At 49.2% G+C, this 18,234-nt stretch overlaps 1 protein-coding gene across 1 annotated transcript in view; it reads left to right on the plus strand.

Annotated features, from left to right (window-relative positions):
• The first annotated feature begins 17,097 nt into the window (after positions 1 to 17,097).
• Positions 17,098 to 18,234, plus strand: part of NKPD1 (NTPase KAP family P-loop domain containing 1) — a 37,895-nt gene continuing 36,758 nt past the window's right edge. Inside the window, exon 1 of the mRNA XM_044989220.1 lies at positions 17,098 to 17,183. Within this exon, the coding sequence (XP_044845155.1) occupies positions 17,142 to 17,183 (42 nt within the window). The 5' untranslated portion in view covers positions 17,098 to 17,141. The remainder of the gene's footprint in view (positions 17,184 to 18,234) is intronic.

Raw genomic sequence — 18,234 nt, forward strand, 5'->3', positions numbered from 1 at the left:
TGTCCTGAGCCTCACTCATGAGGGTGGCAGTCCCATTGTTTCAGTTGCATGCAGCTGCCGTGGGAGACCATGGTCATCCATGGCAAAGCGGTACTCCAACTAGCGTGGGCAAATCCCCGGCAGGGCTTTGAAGATGAGACCCTTGAAATGGATTTGGTATTGGGGTGGTGTTCCCAGCTGTGGAAATCATATGTTCCTTCTGCCACGCCTTCAGACCTCTGAGTCCTGGAAACTGGAGCCCCACTCTCCTTTTTTAATGTTTTAATATGTCTAAGAAATTAAATGATAAATATTCTGTTCCAGCAACGTCAAGGATGCATGGGTAAGCACCCAAAATGCTGCAGAGGTGGGTACAAGCATAACCTTAACTCTGCCCCCTTCTGGATCTGTAGCATTATACCTCAGTCTTTATACACATGATTCCAAGCTGCCCAAAACAATCAACCAGCCTTCCCCAGCCCCTCTGAGCCCACCTGGCTTACACCTCACAGCTCGCCCCACTTACCCCTACTCCTCTTGGCCCACCCTCACCCCTCTCAGATCACCCAGCCCCACCTCTCCTGCCCCTCTTGGGTTTGCCATTGTGCACCTTCTAATTGCTGGAGTCAGACACACCCCTCCCTTACTGGTGCTTACTATCCAACATGTTATGCAGTGTTGACAAATGAATTTACAAGCTACCGTGTACCCTTGCCAATGCTCCAAGGCTCTCCTTACCAACTAAAACATGTTAAATACATTGAAAAATATGGGAATGCTCGCTAAAAGCTTAGCAAATAAAATTAATTGAAGGCCGAGAGGCCTAGAAAATGGGAGGAGGGATGGGAGAGTGAGAGAGGAAGGGAATGATAACAAATAGCTCACATGGATAATAATTATACCATGTGAAGCTGGCAGACAAGGTGCCAGATCATGCCAAGGTGCCTAGGCTGCGCTCAACCCTTGCAACTGAGTAGCTGGAAGCCAGTCTGGCTCACCTGTGTGTAAGTATTGTTAAAATAGACACTAGTGTTATATACACGTATTTAGTGCTTAGGCTTTAGGAAATGCTTGTAGGATGCTGCATGTATTGATCTGACTGATAGCAGCTGTAGCCCATGATATAAAGTTATATTGAGGGTTTGCACTGTAATCCTCTGTCACTGTGGAACTCACCAAACAGCAAAGAAGCATTAATTAGAGTAAAGCGCTGATCCTGCACACCAGAAGGGCAACTGAAACCAAACGAGCCTTTGTGAAACATCAAAGGACAAAGACTTTGTTGACTGCCTTCCCACACACACCTCACTACGAAGAGGAGACAGGCGCCAACGCTTGTTCCATCAGTTCGAAGGGAATATAAATGCCTGACCAGAAGGAACTGTATCACTATGCTGCTTATAATGCAAAGAGGGCAATATTTCTAAGCATAAGCAAGGGATCCCCAAGCTGCTTATTTTGGGTTAGCTCTAAAAGACCTATAGAGATTGCATAGGTAGCAGCTACTATCACCTTCTGGAACTTCAGCCTGTAACTCATGTGTGTGTGTATGTTTACCCGCTTTAACCTTGTAAATAACTCTCATTTCTTTTTCCTAGTTAATACATCTTTAGTTCATTTAATATAGGATTGGTGACAAGCGTTGGCCTGAGATCTAAGGTACGCTTGACCTGGGGTAAGTGACTGGTCCTTTGGGACTGGGAGTGACCTGAGTGGTGTTGTGATTTTTGGTGTAAGGGACCATCTATCACCCTTGCCTGGATACCAAGATAGACCGGAGTGCCCAAGGGGACTGTCTGTGACTCCAAGTTAAGGCTGTTATAGTGCTTAAGTAGTTCACACTTGATACTTAGTCGGTGAAATCTAATTACAAGAACATCCAACCAGTTTGGGGTTTGTGTCCTGGATTGTACCAGTCTGCTCTGAGGTTGGAACCCACATTCATGAGCCACTCCAGACAGCCTGACAACCAGTATATTAGTATTAGCAAAATATATGTAGATTCTATATGTCTCTAATACCTCCATATGCTGCCAGTGACCTGGGCAGAGGCTGCTGCTGGGAATTCCGCCACCAGCACTACCACTGTTCCCATCCCAGCACTTTGCTGCTATGTGTATCTCATCCAGCTGCATGAACCTGTGCTCTTCACTCAGACAGGGGCACTCCACCAGCTGGCCAGTGTGGTGTAGAGAAAATGGTGTAAAATAAATCACAGCCTGTTACTTTAAATCCAAATGGGTTTCTTGGTCCTGCTTGCATATTGGGGACTTGTAGGGAAATGTGCAATCAGGGTCGGCCTAGGAAGAGCAGGCATTGAACAAGGCGGGTGAGTCGTGTCTCTCTGCCTTAGGGAGCAGCCTGCTTTTGTCCTCTCTGGTTTTGGTTGCTGTGTGTAGTCATTCTGGAGTCTAAGCATAAAAGTAGTTCTACTCTGTAACCTTGCAGAAAAAGTGTTGGATGGGTTTTTTAAATCTAACTTCTCGGTTTGTATGCTGTGATCATCACAGCCAGTGCCTTTGGCTGGGAGCTGGTGTGGATAGGTGGCTGAGGTACAGCTGTGGCGGTGTCTTGGCATGCCCCAGTTGCCTTTCCTCGTGTATGTTTTGCAATCTCACCCAGCAGGGATGAGATGTTTTGCTCTGGGCAGCGGCAGGGTACGTGCAGCTCCTCCTCACTTCATTTGTTCAACTTTTAACACTGACACTGTTGAGTGCTGAGCGGGTTGTTACCGTTCACACAGTAGATGTGACTACACTGTCTGAACTGCAGGGAGCAGGCTCTGTGGCTACTCGCTGGGAGGGATCATCTTTGTAGCTGGGGAATCAAGGTCTCTGCTACTTTTCAAAAAGGATCCAGTCATGCGCAGCGGCTGTGCCAACAGTCTGGCTGTTATCGCTGTCATCAATTTGTATCACCCTGAGACTCAGTGCTAAACCTAGGACCGCTTTTGTCTCTGGGAGCCCCTGTGCATCCGAAGAAGTGGGCTGTAGCCCATGAAAGCTTATGCTGAAATAAATGTGTTAGTCTCTAAGGTGCCACAAGTACTCCTGTTTTCTTGCGGATGCAGACTAACACGGCTGCTACTCTGAAACCTGTCTCCAACATGACATGCTCCTTCCACACAGTCGAATCTGGGGCCTAGCAGAGGCCTTGTCCCACTGCCCACAGGCCTGAGGGCACTAGAAGTACCAACACTGACAAAACAAATATCTCAGCCGGATTTTCCACTCTTCCCACAAACCTTTCTTCTCTAAGGGGGACTCTTTCCTACAGAACACCTCTGCCCCCACCCCTTACCACCCAGGAGCTGTATATTCGCTTTTCTGCACCCATTACAGTGCCTGCATGGAATGTCTTAGCTAGGAAATGGAAGCTCCCACAGGCACAGCTCCCATGCGCAATGATTTGGGGGAGAAATTAGGGAGCAGAAAGAATCCTGGAGCAAAGGATGCCTCCCTCTTCACTCCTGTGAGCAGGGAAAGGGCTTCTCTGCTCCCCCCACCCCGCAACACCCTCCCTGGGAAGGAAGAGAGGGCACTCCAATGCAGCTGCCCACCCAGCCTGAGATGGGGGGTGAAGAACCCCAGGAGGAGCAGAGGTAAGGTTGGGGATGGGGTGCAACAGAACTGATATAGGGGCAGGATTAATCTGGGGGCATGGTGGATTCTAGGGGGACAGAACTGATGTGAGGGGCTGGGCAGAACTGATTTTCAGGGGCAGGACTGATTTGGAGATTGACAGGGCAGAATTAATTAGGGGCAGGGGTAGGATTGCCAGGTGTTCGGTTTTCGACCGGAACACCCAGTTGAAAAGGGACCCTGGCAGCTCCGGGCAGCATAGGATTGCCAACTTTCTAGTCGAACAAAACCAAACACCCTAGCCCCACCCCTTCCCTGAGGCCCTGCCCCCCACTCACTACATTCCCCCTCCCTCGGTGGATCACTCTCCCCAACCCTCATTCACCTTCACTGGGCTGGGGCAGGGGGTTGGGATGCAGGAGGGAGTGAGGGCTCTGGCTGGGGGTGCTGGCTCTGGGTGGGGCTGGGAATGAGGGGTTCAGGGTGCAGGAGGGGGCTCCAGGCTGGGCGGGTGGGGCCAAGGGATTTGGAATGTGGGAGGGGCCTGCGGATTGAGGCAGGCGATTAGGGTGTGGGAGGGGGTGAGGGCTCTGGGGTGGGGCCTGGGATGAGGGGTTCAGGGTGTGGGAGGGAGCTCTGGGCGGGGGCAGAGGGTTGGGGTGCAGGGCGGTTGAAGGCTCTGGGCTGGAGATGAGGGATTTGGGGTGCAGGAGGGTGCTCTGGATTTTGGGGGGGCTCAGGGCTGGGGCAGGGCATTGGGGCTTGGGGTTGGGGTGTGGCCTTATCTCGGGTGGCTCCCGGTCAGCGGCACAGAGGGGGAGGCTAAGGCAGGCTGCCTACCTGTCCAGGCGCCGCTCTCGCCCGCAGGCACCACCCTCCCAGCTCCCATTGGCTGGATCCTGGCCAATGGGAGTGTGGAGCTGGTGCTCGGGGTGGGGGCAGCGCGTAGAGTCCTGTGTCCCCCACACCCAGGAGCTGGATCCGCTGGCCTCTTCCGGGGCACAGCGTGGTGCCAGCCAGGACGACTAGCCTGCCTTAGTGCCACCGCACTGCCGACAGGACTTTTAACAGCCCAGTCGGTAGTACTGACCTGAGCCACCAGGGTCGCTTTTCGACCGTGTGATCCGGTTGAAAACCAGACACCTCGTCACACTAGGTCAGCACCCCTGACTGGGCTGCTAAAAATGCGGTTGGCTGCGGCGGGGCTAAGGCAGGCTCTGTGCCTGACTCCGCATGGCTCCCGGGAAGCAGCGGCATGTCCGGCTCCTAGGCAGAGGGGCAGCCGGGGGGCTCCATGTGCTGCTCCCACCTGCAGGCATTGCCCCAAGTGCCGTCTCCACAGCTCCCATTGGCCAGGAATCCGCAGTGAGTGTGAATTGGGGGTGCCGCGGCCAATAGGCGCTGCAGAGCTGGCACTTGGGGTGGTGCCTGCGGGCAGGGGCAGCATGCGGAGCCCCTCTGGCTGCACCTCTGCCTAGGAGCCGGACATGCCGCGGCTTCTCAGGAGCCGAGCAGACTTCTTCCATCCCTGGGAAATGCCAGGGCAGTGTTGGTGCAGCTGCTAAGGGGCCACCTGAGGTCAACACCTTCTGGAGCTTCCGTGAACCACACCAGCCAGGGGTGCCCAGAGCCCGCATCCCCAGCCGGGAGCCCATGCCCCCTCCTTCACCCCAACCCCTCATCCCCGGCCCCACCCCAGGGCCCGCATCCCTAGCTGGAGCCCTCTCCCCCTCCCACACCCAAACCCCCTGCCCCAGAGCCTGTACCTCCTCCCGCACTCCAACCCCCTGCACCCCAGCCCGCACCCCCAGCCCCCTACCATACTCACAGCCCCAAGAACGCTCCTGCTTTTCCTAGCAGCCGCCTCAGCTAAGTGGCCCTGCTCCCTACAAGATAAGGCCACTTAGATAACATTTCCTTATTCACTTTCTCCACACCAGTCATGATTTTATAGATCACTATCATATCTCCTCTTAGTCACCTCTTTTCTAAGGGTACGTTTATACTACCCACCAGATCGGCGGGTAGTGATCGATCTATCGGCGATTGATTTATTGTGTCTAGTGTCGATGCAATAAATCAGTCCCCGATCACTCTGCCGTCGATTCCTATACTCCATCGCGGCTAGAGGCAGAAGCGGAGTCGACGGGGCAATGGCGGCAGTCAACCCCGCGCCGTGAGGATGCAAGATAAGTCTTCCTAAAATATGTCGACTTCAGCTACGCTATTCTCTCCCTCCTCCACCCACCACAGTGTAGACCAGGCCTTAGACAATCAGTCACTGTCTTTTTAATCGCTCCTTCTATGGAAGCTGTTCCATACCCCTAATCATTTTTGTTGCCCTTTTCCAAGTCAGATATACCTTTTTTGAGATGGGGCAACCAGAACTGCACTCAGGATTCAAGGTGCGGGCGTACCATGGATTTGTACAGTGGCATGCAGATATTTTCTGTCTTTTTATCCCTTTCTTAATGGTTCCCAACATTCTGTTCACTTTTCGACTGCTGCTGCACACTGAGCAGATGTTTTCAGAGAACTATCCAGGATGACTCCAAGGTCACTTTCTTGAGTGGTAACAGCTAACTTAAACCCCATCATCTTGTATGTATAGTTGGGATTATGTTTTCCAATGTGCATCATTTTGCACTTATCAGCATTGAATTTCATCGGCCATTTTGTTGCCCAGTCACCCAGTTTTGTGAGATCCCTTTTGTAACTCTTCGCAGTCTGCTTTGGACTTAACTATCTTGAGTAGTTTTGTATCATCTGCAAATGTTGCCACCTAACTCTTTAACCCCTTTTCCAGATTGTTTATGAATATGTTGAATAGCACTGGTCCCAGTACAGATCCTTGGGGGACCTCACTATTTACCTCTCGCTACTGTGAAAACTGGCCATTTATTCCTATCTTTTAACCAGTTATTGATCCATTAAAGGACCTTCCCTCTTATCCTGTGATTGATTATTTTGCTTATGAGCCTTTGGTGAGGGACCTTGTCAAAGACTTTCTGAAAGTCCAAGAATGCTATATCAACTGAATTACCCTTGTTCAAATGCTTGTTGACTTCCTCAAAGAACTCTTGTGAACTCACATAAGACCCTGAACTCAGGGAATGTAACATTCCCGGGCATCGCCAGATGGTGCTATTATATATAGTCATTCATTCACCCCTTTAAGAGCTTCAAAAGAAAGTGAATGAAACATGAAATCATCAGGCCTTGTGGGATTGCAGCTATTGCATGGAGTGCAGATATCTATTGCCAAGGAGGACTGTTGATAGCAGTAGGACTTAAATCATACTGGCTTGCTTCGGAACATTGTTCTGGCACTTTCGAGGGTAAGAGTGCTAGTACCAGAAGTGTGTTTCTGCACTTCTTTTTTTAGTACTCACACGTTGGATGCCAATCTATATGCCCACGCTCTAGCAACAAAGGATAAAAGTTAATTCCAGACAAATGCATCTTGTATTTCAGCTACATACACGCAGCCAAGGGCTCAGCCTAAAGAGGCTGCAATCACTGAGATAAGGGCACCTGAAAATAACAATGATCATGGAAAAAATACCAGGACAGATACTTACCATGCCAGGTTTAGCCTATGCCTTGCAGAGTTTTGGCCACACTGAGAAACTGACTAGACACTCCATGTTTCAAAGGGACTCCCTGCTAAAGGTGGGCAAAATTTCTTGGATGACTCAGCCCGACCCGACCCCGCCTCCGCCCCTCTCCCGGAGCCTCAGCGCATCCAGGAGCATCCCTGGATAGGGCTGCAGCGTGGCTCCGGCAGGGCCCCTGAGCTCCGCCCCGCTCAGAGCCACGTGGTCAGGGGGCGGGGCTGCAAGCTCCAGCGGGGCCTGAGTTCCCTCCGCTCGGCCTGGAGCTCACAGCCTCGCCCCCTTACCATGCCGCTCTGAGCGGGGTGGAGCTCAGGGGCCCTGCCGGAGCCACGCTGCAGCTGGCGAGGGACGCTGCTGGATGGGCTGAGGCTCCGGGTGAGAGGGCACCGAGGGTAAGGGGCCGGGAGGGGTTGGCTAAGGGGCAGGAAGTCCCAGAGACAGTCAGGGCACAGGGAGGGGGCAGAGGTTGGGGGGGCAATCAGGGGACAGGGGGGTTGGATCGTGGGCATTCCAGGGGTCTGTCAGGACTCAGCGGGGGGGTGGATAGGGGTCAGGGCAGTCAGGGGACAGGGAGCAGGGGTGGGATCCCGGGGTGGTGGTGGGTCTCTGGGGGACGGTGAGGGGACAAGGAGCAGGATGGGTCGGGGATTCTGAGGGGGGGGCGGGCAGTCGGGGGGCAGGAAGTGGGTGGGGGTCGGATATGGGGCAGGGCCAGGCTGTTTGGGAGGCACAGCCTTCCCTACCCTAAAGCTCATTCAGCAGTTTGAGGCTTGCAGAAGAGCCAAGCTGTTAGCTTTTCCATTAGGGCTCCCATCCCTTTCACTTCTCAAATGCCAAATTATAGTCTATATTTAATTTCGGTGCCATAGGGAGATTCATGTCAGGGGAGGGTAGCTTCATTTAAAATTAGCCACTAGGGGAGGGATCACATGAGAAGAGCAATATCCTACACCACCTACCTCCTTCCCGACTCTACCAAGGGAGACCCCCCCGCCTACATTTCCTGAGGCTTCAGAGGGGTTAATTCAGTGGTTCTCAAACTTTTATACTGGTGACCCCTTTCACATAGCAAACCTCTGAGTGTGACCCCCCCCTTATAAATTAAAAACACTTTTTTATATATTTAACACTATTATAAATGCTGGAGGCAAAGCGGGGTTTGAGGTGGAGGCTGACAGCTCACGACCCCCAGTAATAACCTTGTGACCCCCTGAGGGGTCCTGACCCCCAGTTTGAGAACCCCTGGGTTAATTTAATGTTGGCACCCTGTGTCCATTCACATGCATGTGCTATTTTGAGCATTTCAGTTTTCACAACATAGGCTCATCCCAGATTCTGGAACAAGCTCAAATGCTCAGTCCGTGGCGTATGTACATAGTCTATACTAAAGACAAACCCACAGTAACCGTCTCCAGTTTGTGAGGGACCCCATGGAGCCAGTCTCTAGGAAACAGATAAATGCATGGAGGTTAAGTCCATTAATGGCTATTAGCCAGGATGGGTAAGGAATGGTGTCCCTAGCCTCTGTTTGTCAGAGGGTGGAGATGGATGGCAGGAGAGAGATCATTTGATCATTACCTGTTAGGTTGACTCCCTCTGGGGCACTTGGCATTGGCCACTGTCGGTAGACAGGATACTGGGCTGGGTGGACCTTTGGTTTGACCCAGTATGGCTGTTCTTATATTCTAACCTAAATGAACCCAAAGTTATGGAGACAGATATGAGTCAAGGAAGCCAGCAGAGTATCAGAAACCTGGAAAAATCTCTGACTGGATGGGCTCAGGCGTTTGGTCACAAGCTGAGGTGGTTCAAAAGTTTTGGATTGTTTTTAAGCAGAATTTTTTTTATTGTTTCTTTAAACAATCAAACACAGCAAGCAGCAAATATTTGGCCACACACTTCTGAAACCCCAAACCATGTTCAGGTTTTGGCAGATTAATTTCAGCTTTTCAATTAAAAAAACCACAAAAATTTTTGAAGGAAAGCAGACATTATCCGTGATTTTTTTCTGCTTTTTAAAAACCCCTAGTTTTCGATCCAGAAAAAGTTCTGACGGAAAATATTTGTCCAACCCTTTTAATGAGCTTTAGTGCCTTTTAGCACTAGCTGATGCTGAGAACCAGTGATACCTTGTAAAGAAGTTTTCTCAAAACTGGGTTTGTGCCGAGATGCGGAAGGTTTATTTTTCCCAGGGCCGCCCGTGGGTGCGGAGCAAGTGGGGCAATTTGCGCTGGGCCCCACAGGGGCCCCCACGAGAATATAGTATTGTATTTTTTTTATGGAAGGGGACCCGGAAATTGCTTTGCCTCAGGCCCCCTGAATCCTCTGGGCAGCCCTGTTGGGGCCAGATCACTCCACTTCCCGCCGCCCTGTGAGTGCGGGGTTGGGCCCGCCTAGGAATCACCAGGCAGCAGGAAGTGAAGCAACCCGGCCCCAACCCGCTCCACTGACTTGTGCTGGGGGGCGGTTTCCTCCCTGCCCCCCAAGCCAGGCTGCCTGGGAAGGGCCCTTTAATATATTTAAGTGGCTCAATGAGGTAAACAGTGTGACCGAGCTGTCTAATCACTCCCACTGGCACCAAGTGTATAATGGGATCGTGATGAAACCATATTATGACAGAGAGAGTCTAGGTCCTGGCTGTGTGCAGGCAATGGGAGGAGGAGAAGGGAGAAGCTCATAGAACCATAGGGTTAGAAGGGACGGCAAGGGTCATCTAGTCTAACCCTCTGCCAAGATGCAGGATAAATAATAATAATTGGAGATATACCAATCTCCTAGAACTGGAAGGGACCTTGAAAGGTCATCAAGTCCAGCCCCCTGCCTTCACTAGCAGGACCAATTTTTGCCCCAGATCCTTAAGTGGCCCCCTCAAGGATTGAACTCACAACCCTGGGTTTAGCAGGCCAATGCTCAAACCACTGAGCTATCCCTCCCTCCACATTTGTTGTGTCTAAACCATCCAAGACAGCCTCCTTTGGAAAACCTCCAGTGAAGAAGCTTCCACAACCTCCAGAGGCGTCTGTTCCATTGTCCTGCAGTTAGGAAGTTTTTAGATTTAATCTAAATCTGCTATGCCCTGGCATATAAAGAAGATATCTGTATCTTCAGTCAGACTTGGGAAGAGTACGTGACCCATGGAAGGAGGGTGCTTCACAGCATTCAGGCAGCAGCCCTGACTCTCAAGATGGAGAAATGCAAGGTCGAGATGGCAGAAGTAGGCTGTTTTGCTATAGGGTGGGAGGGCTGCATAAAACAAGGGCCTGAAAAAGTGGAGGCTCTTAAGAACCAGCCAACTCCCTACACAAGAAAACAGGTTCAATCCTTTATTCCCGGAGATCCGTCCTGACCACCCCTATCACTGATCTATGTAAAAAGGGTGAGCCAGACATGGTCATCTGGTCTGAGCAGTGTCAATGGGCCTTCTGCAAACTGAAGAAAACCCTAAGTATTGACCCATTTCTGGTAAGCCCCGCCTTTGACGAGCCATTTAACGTGGGACTTGGGGCTGTGCCGATGCAGTGTTGAAAAGGGAGTGTATCTGAGCAAGAAATTGTTTCCCTGCGAGAAAGATGATGCAACAATTGAAAAGAGAATGTTTAACCATGGTGTGGGCCCTCAGCCCATTACAGCCCTATCTATCTGGATGGCATTTCATTGTATATGCAGCCCACTCACCCCTTACCTGGCTGCGTCAAATAAAAGGACTAACGTCAAGTTGCTAAAATGGAGCTTGGTGCGCCAAGATTACGATATGGAAGTGATTCATGTCAAAGGGAATGCAAAGTTGGTCGCTGATGCTCTGTCCAGGAAATAAATCATCCCTGGCGTGCTAGACAGCCACCTTTGCGGATGCCCACTTCTTTTGGGTGAGACGTGACAGATATTGCAGCTGCCTGCAGTATCTTTGGGAAACCAGATTGCACTGGGTTTATGAACAGTTTGGGTATGTCACTGTTGCTCAGGGATTATATGCAATTCCAGGGTGGAAGAGTTACCACAGTCCCTTCAGGAACTAAAAACAGTGTGGGGTTGATTAAGGGTAGTTGCTGAAACTGTACCACGCTGTGGGGTGGTTTACAAATACTGGTTCCTACTCGGTTCTCAGAGACTAACTGACAAAGGAAGGGCTTTTGGTTTGAAAAAGCTGAGTTTAAACTCACACAAGGCCTTATTCTGATTCAGCAAAGAGGCAGGAGCTTCTGTCCAAAGGGGGCGCAATCCTCGCAGAAGTGTTGGAAAGACTTTGGCTTACTAGGGCCCCGTAAGACTGACGGGCGACCTCTGATAAGGTTTTAGCAGGTGTATGGGAACGTTTATATGTTTTTTCTGTGATGCTTTTGCCCTAAGAATAAAAGTATTTTGCTTTATAAAGGCTAGTTGGTGTAGCCTTTATAAAGCAAGGGTTTAGCCACAGGTGCTGGACCTCAGTCAGACCTGCTTGGGAAATTACAGTGAGGTGAAGAGGAGTTCCAAGCCTAAAACCCATTCCGGAGGAACAGACCACGTGAGGGTCTCCAACTGAGGGAGGTGACAACTGGGAAGCCTGAATCCTTTAAGCGGGTGCCCTGAAGGAAGACCAGGAGGAAAGTCAAAGGTCCAGTTAACTCTGAAGCTCTGACAGGGTTAACCGATGCTGTTCATGTGTTTGTGTTGAGTTAGCCAAATAGTTTTGACCAAACTGAGACAGGAAGAGAAGGAGGTGGTGGTGGTGTGACCATGCCTATAAGTTTTAGTCACATGGTTAGGGCACTTGCCTAGGATGTGGGAGGCCCAGGTTCAACTCTCCCTCTCTGCCAGATGTGGAAAAGCAAACTGCTGATGCGGGCATATTTGCATACTGTGATATAAATACCGGTAAGTAGGTGGATCCATTCACGCCAGGACCTGGGGCTGTGTGGCTGCCGGAAAGGAAGCTGGAAGTTTATTCATCCAAGGAAATAAACGATGGCAGCTCAAACAAGAGAGAACAGCTACAGTGGAGTTTGGCCACCAGCTTTTGGAGGAAACAATGATAAAGCCCCATGGCAGCACCTCTAAGGATCATGCTTTAGCAGAAACCAGGAAAGGAGATACCAGTCACAACACCTCTCTGCCTTACCCTCTCTCTTCTGCCTAAGGGCTCGTGCACATTAAATAAATGTGCACTGGTGTAACTTCATCATAATAGGTACCATCGTACAAAGTCCTAGAGGCGCTGCACCAGTGCGAAATGAGCTTATGCCCAATGTACCGTAATTTGGTGAATTACGCCTCCATGAGCCCCACCTTGCACTGGAGAAATATGTCTAAATTAGGGGATTGCAGCATGTCCGTGCCAAATTTCTTAATATAAACAAGCCCTAAACTGTGTCTTAGTTGGTAGATGCTGCCTACAGGCTACACCCACACTAGGAAATCAAATATTACACAGTGCCAAAACATGACAAGCGACCATGACTATGGACAATTGACACAGCCTCCCATTCTTTTCCTCATAGGGTGACCAGATGTCCTGTTTTTATAGGGACAGTCTCGATTTTTGGGTCTTTTTCTTATATAGGCTCCTATTACCCCCCACTCCCTGTCCCAATTTTTCACATTTGCTGTCTGGTCACCCTATTTCCTCATTTGGTTGAGTGCAATGATTCAGACACAAAGAAATACAAAAGATCAGACTAGACAATGTAATGGTCCGTGTGGCCTTAAACACTATAAATGTATGAAATAAAACATCATTATTACTCTGATGGGAGTAATTCTGGAAAGTGAAACTTGATATAGCAAAAGCTACATGACAGCACATTGCTTGTCTCTTAGTTAAGTGATATTGTATCTTTATACACTATCACCAAGCCCAGGTGTTCAAATATTATGAATTAGGCCTAAAACAATGAGTTTAGCTTAATATTTATCATGAGATTTGAAAAATAATAATAATACATTTGGGGCTTCTGTTTTTTCTCAAATGCAGTTACTCTGCACTGGAGGGGACTGGAAGTTCTATGAGGTAGGTATATCCCCATTCAAAAAAAAAAATCCTGAATAAAACCCTTTTATTTTGAATGTGATTCATCATCTTTATTAGTTTAACATACATGGTGTACAGTGCCTGCAGGTGTTGTCAGTTGTCATGTGTGTATGTCCTTTCCGTGGGCTGTCCAGCTCTGTGCAGAGAGCTGATTCAGCAGATCTCAATAGTACTACCCAGCCCAACGCTGTTCAAAATGCTCAGTGCTTCTGTCCTTGAAGCTTCGACGTTATTAGTAGATAGTACAGCATGTTAATTCAGCAGACCTCGATGTTACTCATAAGGAAAGACCACAGGCACAGGTCAGTGGCAAGGGTGCTCGACCAAGTTTATTGTAAACAGAGCATTGTCCTAGTGCCCTGGCTCCGTGCTTACAGATACAGTAACACAAATATGACCATTATAGTGGACTCAGCTCAGGGTACGTCTAGACTACCTGCCGTATCGGCGGGTAGCAATCGATTTCTCGGGGATCGATATATCGCGTCTCATCTAGACGCGATATATCGATCCCTGAAAGCACTCTCGTCGACTCCAGAATGCCACCAGCACGAACGGCAGTAGCGGAGTCGACAGGGGGAGCCACGGATGTCGATCCCGTGCCGTGAGGATGAGAGGTAAATCGATCTAAGATACTTCGACTTCAGCTACGCTATTCACAGCTGAAGTTGCGTATCTTAGATCAATCTCCCCCCACCCCCCGTCCCCCAGTGTAGACCAGCCCTCAGTCAGCAGCAGGACTTTTCGCTGCCCCCTTGGCTGGACAAAGGATTAAGGCAAAGTACCCTGCCATTTATAGCCTGAGGCAAACAACTGGAATACACAACACACACACACAACCTTACATATTTCATGACCTCTGTTTGTTACCTCCTCTTGTTCCTGATATCTTGGACAAAGCATCCCTAGTCCTTTTTTTGTCAAACCATCTCATCTTGTACTAGTTTGGGATGTAGCTGTACTAGCTGGAATATATTTACGTAAATAGCAAGTGCTTAGTACACTAACATCCAGCTTTGCCAAGTTCATGTACTGGACAGTGAACTTGTAACCATCTGCTTTCCTACATGGTCTGACGTTGGTTCATGGCCTCTGATCCTGCACTAGGCCCAGTGCTCCAGGCTCTCGCTCTCTACTACAGCTGGCAGTGAACGTAATGGTCTTGTACGCTCACAACCCATAGGACCAGTGCCAAACAGCATAGTTGTCATAAATGTCCAGCAGGTATATGATGGTGCGCACACACTCCTCGTGAGCGCCTCCTGTCAGTCGGTGCAACCTGCACTCTGCTCACAGTGCCCCCTGCTGACTGTTGCCCTGGTCAGGCGATGCCTCAGCCCTCCAGCTGAGTCACACACAGTCTAAACACATTAAGGAATCCCTTCTGGGGTAATAGGTCCAATAGGGCCTCTCTCTGTGCCCTTGTTACTCTCTTTAGCCCTGTCTCTGGGCTCCGTCCTCAGCCCCTTCTGGGCTAGCTTTAAGTTTGTGTCTGCCCTGGTGTAGAGCAGTGCCCCCAGGGCCTCCTTACTGGAGACTCTTTAAGTCCCATCCTTCACTTGGGCTTCTAAACAAGCCTTCTCCCTTTCTTGGGTCCAGTGGCCAGGGGGAGGGGGGAACTTGGGCCCACCCACTAATCCAGGGACCCTACAAATAGCAGCCAAGTGCTGCTTCCTGTAATAGCTGCTGCTGCTGCTATTCCCTGGGCCACTTCCTATGTAGCCCCTTCCTCTTCACCCTTACTCAGGGATGAAGATCTCAACTCCTCTTCTTCCTCACCCTTCTGGTCCCAGCCAGCAACTGACCTGCTCAGGCCCAGCAGCTCCTTTTAACAAAGACTGCTGTGCTCTGGCTGCTTCCCTGAAGCCTTTCTAGGCAAGTCTGGAAAACCCACCTTCACTGCTTCTTTCCTGGAGTGGGGTGTGGTAGGAACATGAGGACTCCAGCGGGGGGGGTGGCTCAAAGGGCCTAGTACACCCCATCACATAGTACCCCAGTATTATTAGCTGTACTATCATAATATATGCACAGAAGTGCAGGAAGCACAACACTGTTTCTAACAGGTTCCCAAATTGCAGCACCAGGTTGAGCACAGTAGCCACAGCACATTACTGTGGCTTGCTGTTAAAGTGCTCTTTCAAAGCCTCCCCAAGCCATATACTGTACCTCCTCGTTCAGCTCCGTCCAATAGCCCTTGTGCCCATCTGTTCAAACTCAGCAGACCGCCGCTCCACGTCCACCCCTGTGGCAAGTTCTCCCCCTTTGCCTCACAAATATTATGCAGGACACAGCAGGCAATTATAACCATTGGGATGTTTTGACATTCTTTGGTGAACCAGAATGTACATACCAGAATCAGGAGATTCCTGTAATTCCTCTGTACCCCCTTGTCAGTCGGTATTATGAGGTTCTTGGGTCCACCATCTAGTAATGGATTAATACCATTGTTAGGATGCTTTTTGTTCAAAATATACTTAAAAAAACCCTCTTTCATATGGTCCTTAAGGACTCTGCTTACCATAGATTTCTCCTTGTGTCCCTTTGCTTCCCTTATCACATTTCTACAATTCGTAGCTTCTGATTTTTATTCATTACTATCAACTTCCCCATTATTGCATTTGTTATATATTATTTTGAATTTTTTATAGCTGGTTTCACTTCCCCTCTAAACCAGGTCAAATTTTTAACCAATATGGCCTTCTCCCTCAATTGTGGCTTTTAGGGTCTCTACTTAAGTGTTCTTAAACAATTACCAATTATCATTCACATTTTTCTGGTTAAATTGTTCCTCCCAGTTGATTGGCTCATAACTGTTTTCAGCTTTGTGAAATTGGCCCTTTTAAAGCACCAAATATCTATATCACTGTTCTGGTCTTTATTCTGTTTGCACGTTCTAAATGTGATTAAGTCATGATCACTTATAAATAAATTACCATGCATTTTTAGCTTTGTAATCAGTTCTTCTTTATCTGTCAAGAGAAGATCTAACAGAATTCCCCCATGCTGGAAGCAATACTTCTTGTGTTAGGAAATAGTCATCTATAATATTTAGAAATTCCAAAGATGTCTTAGTACTGGCAGCATGAGACATCCAGCATGTGTCACTCAAATTGAAGTCCCCCATTATCACTCATCTTTTTCCCCCTACACATTACTGATAGGCATGCAAGGAGCTTGTCATCCTGTTGCCTAGTGTGATTTGGTGCTCTGTAGAAGACAGCAACTAATACCCCATCTTGCGCTTTATCTGTTAGGACATGGATCCATAAGCATTCAAGATCATTTTCTTCGGAGTTATCAGTGACTTGGAAACAAATAATGCCATTTTTGATATACAGTGCCCCCTCACTTTCCCCCCCCCCCGCCACCCATTTTATCCTTTCTAAATAGGTTGATTTTAGCATTCCAATCATGGGATTCATCTCAGAAGGTTTCAGTAATACTAGCCAGATCCAATCTATGCTAATAAACAAGCAATTCCAATTCTTCTTGTTTCTTACCCAAATTTGTTTGTGACAAATGGTCACTGTTCCCAAGTCTCACAACTCCACTTAATTCCAGACATCCCCCCTCTGGACAGAGATTGCACATAACCAGGTACCCAAATTTAGTGGTGTAGTCTCGACTGCAGTTCCCCTAATGAAGACATTTCTATCTCCTGACTCAAGTTCAGGGGAGGGCAGTTCTTTGTGTGCTCAGCACTCTATGCTGCCACTTGTACAGCCGGAATTTCTACCTAATCCCCAGCTAATTATTTCCTTTGAGAGGATTCTTTTCTTAGTGTTGTCAGGTGTTTGTCATACCATTCCCCAGAGGGAAAATAAAGAAGGTGTGACAGTAATTAAAGGAAAGAAGCCAGCTTGTGACTATGTATAAATTCAGAAGCGCAGCAGGAACATGAAAGGAACCATAAGTGTGGCCAGAAGAGAAAGACTGAAGAGAAGCAAAGATCACTGGATGTATTCAGAGGCAGAGAGACACCTGACATCAAAGTCTAAGGTAGGCGCACACAGCAGCAACTCCATCAAGGAGTCCCTGCTAATTTTATAATACATCATTTGGAGAATGGGAGAGGATTCAGTGAGAGAGACAAAACTCCACTCAATGGGTGGAAAGATTCCTTGATGTTTCCCATCCCAGAGCTTCTCCTGGGGACCTTCTGGCCACCCATAAGGATCTACTTGAGGAACCAGGCATAGGTAGTTTCTAAATTATCCCACAATTACTTTTAGTTTGTTGTAATATCTCCCTGCTGAACAGGAGAATCATGAGACTCTGTTCATTCATATTTGTGAAATGTTTTTAGAGCCTGGGATGGAAGAAGCTAAAGATATGGAGGCCTTGATACCTTAGGGTTGTGAAAATCAGGCCCTATCTCCCGGAGGCTACTGCAGACACACTGGGAGATTTGGGGTGCTAACAGCCTGCCCTCTCTCTGCATTGCTCCCGGAAGCAGCCAGCACCGTCCCTGTGGCCCCGGAGAGGGGGGTAAGGGGTCTCTGCGCACTGCCCGTGCCCTGAGTGCTAACTCCACAATTCCCATTGGTCTGCATCCAAACTCCACCTCAGAGCCCACACCCCACACTCCCTCCTGCCCCAGGCTCAGCCTGGAGCCCTCTCCCACACCCAAACTCCCTCCCAGAGTCCACATACCCTTCCGCACCCCATCCTGAACCCCAACCCCCTGTCTCAGGTTCAATCCAGAGCCACCTCCTACACTCTGAACTCCTCGGCCCTAGCCCAGAGCCCGCACCCGCTCCCACACCTCAACCCCATGCCCCAGCCCTGTGAAAGTGAGTGAAGGTGGGGGAGAGTGAGCAATGGAGGGAGGGGGGCTGGAGTGAATGGGATGGGGCCTTGGAGAAGGGGCGGGGGCTTGGGGAAGGGGTGAAGCAACGGTGTTTAGGTTTGTGCCATTAGACAATCGGCAACCCTAGATACCATTGTGAATGGTAGCCTATAAATACCAGAGAGAGACAAGAACAAATGTTATTTTAAGGAGCCAGAATCCAAACCTCAGTCAGCTGCTGGGTGGCAGCAGCACTTTGGA

This window comes from Mauremys mutica, chromosome 15 (assembly GCF_020497125.1).
Source record: "Mauremys mutica isolate MM-2020 ecotype Southern chromosome 15, ASM2049712v1, whole genome shotgun sequence".
Classification (NCBI taxonomy): domain Eukaryota; kingdom Metazoa; phylum Chordata; order Testudines; family Geoemydidae; genus Mauremys; species Mauremys mutica.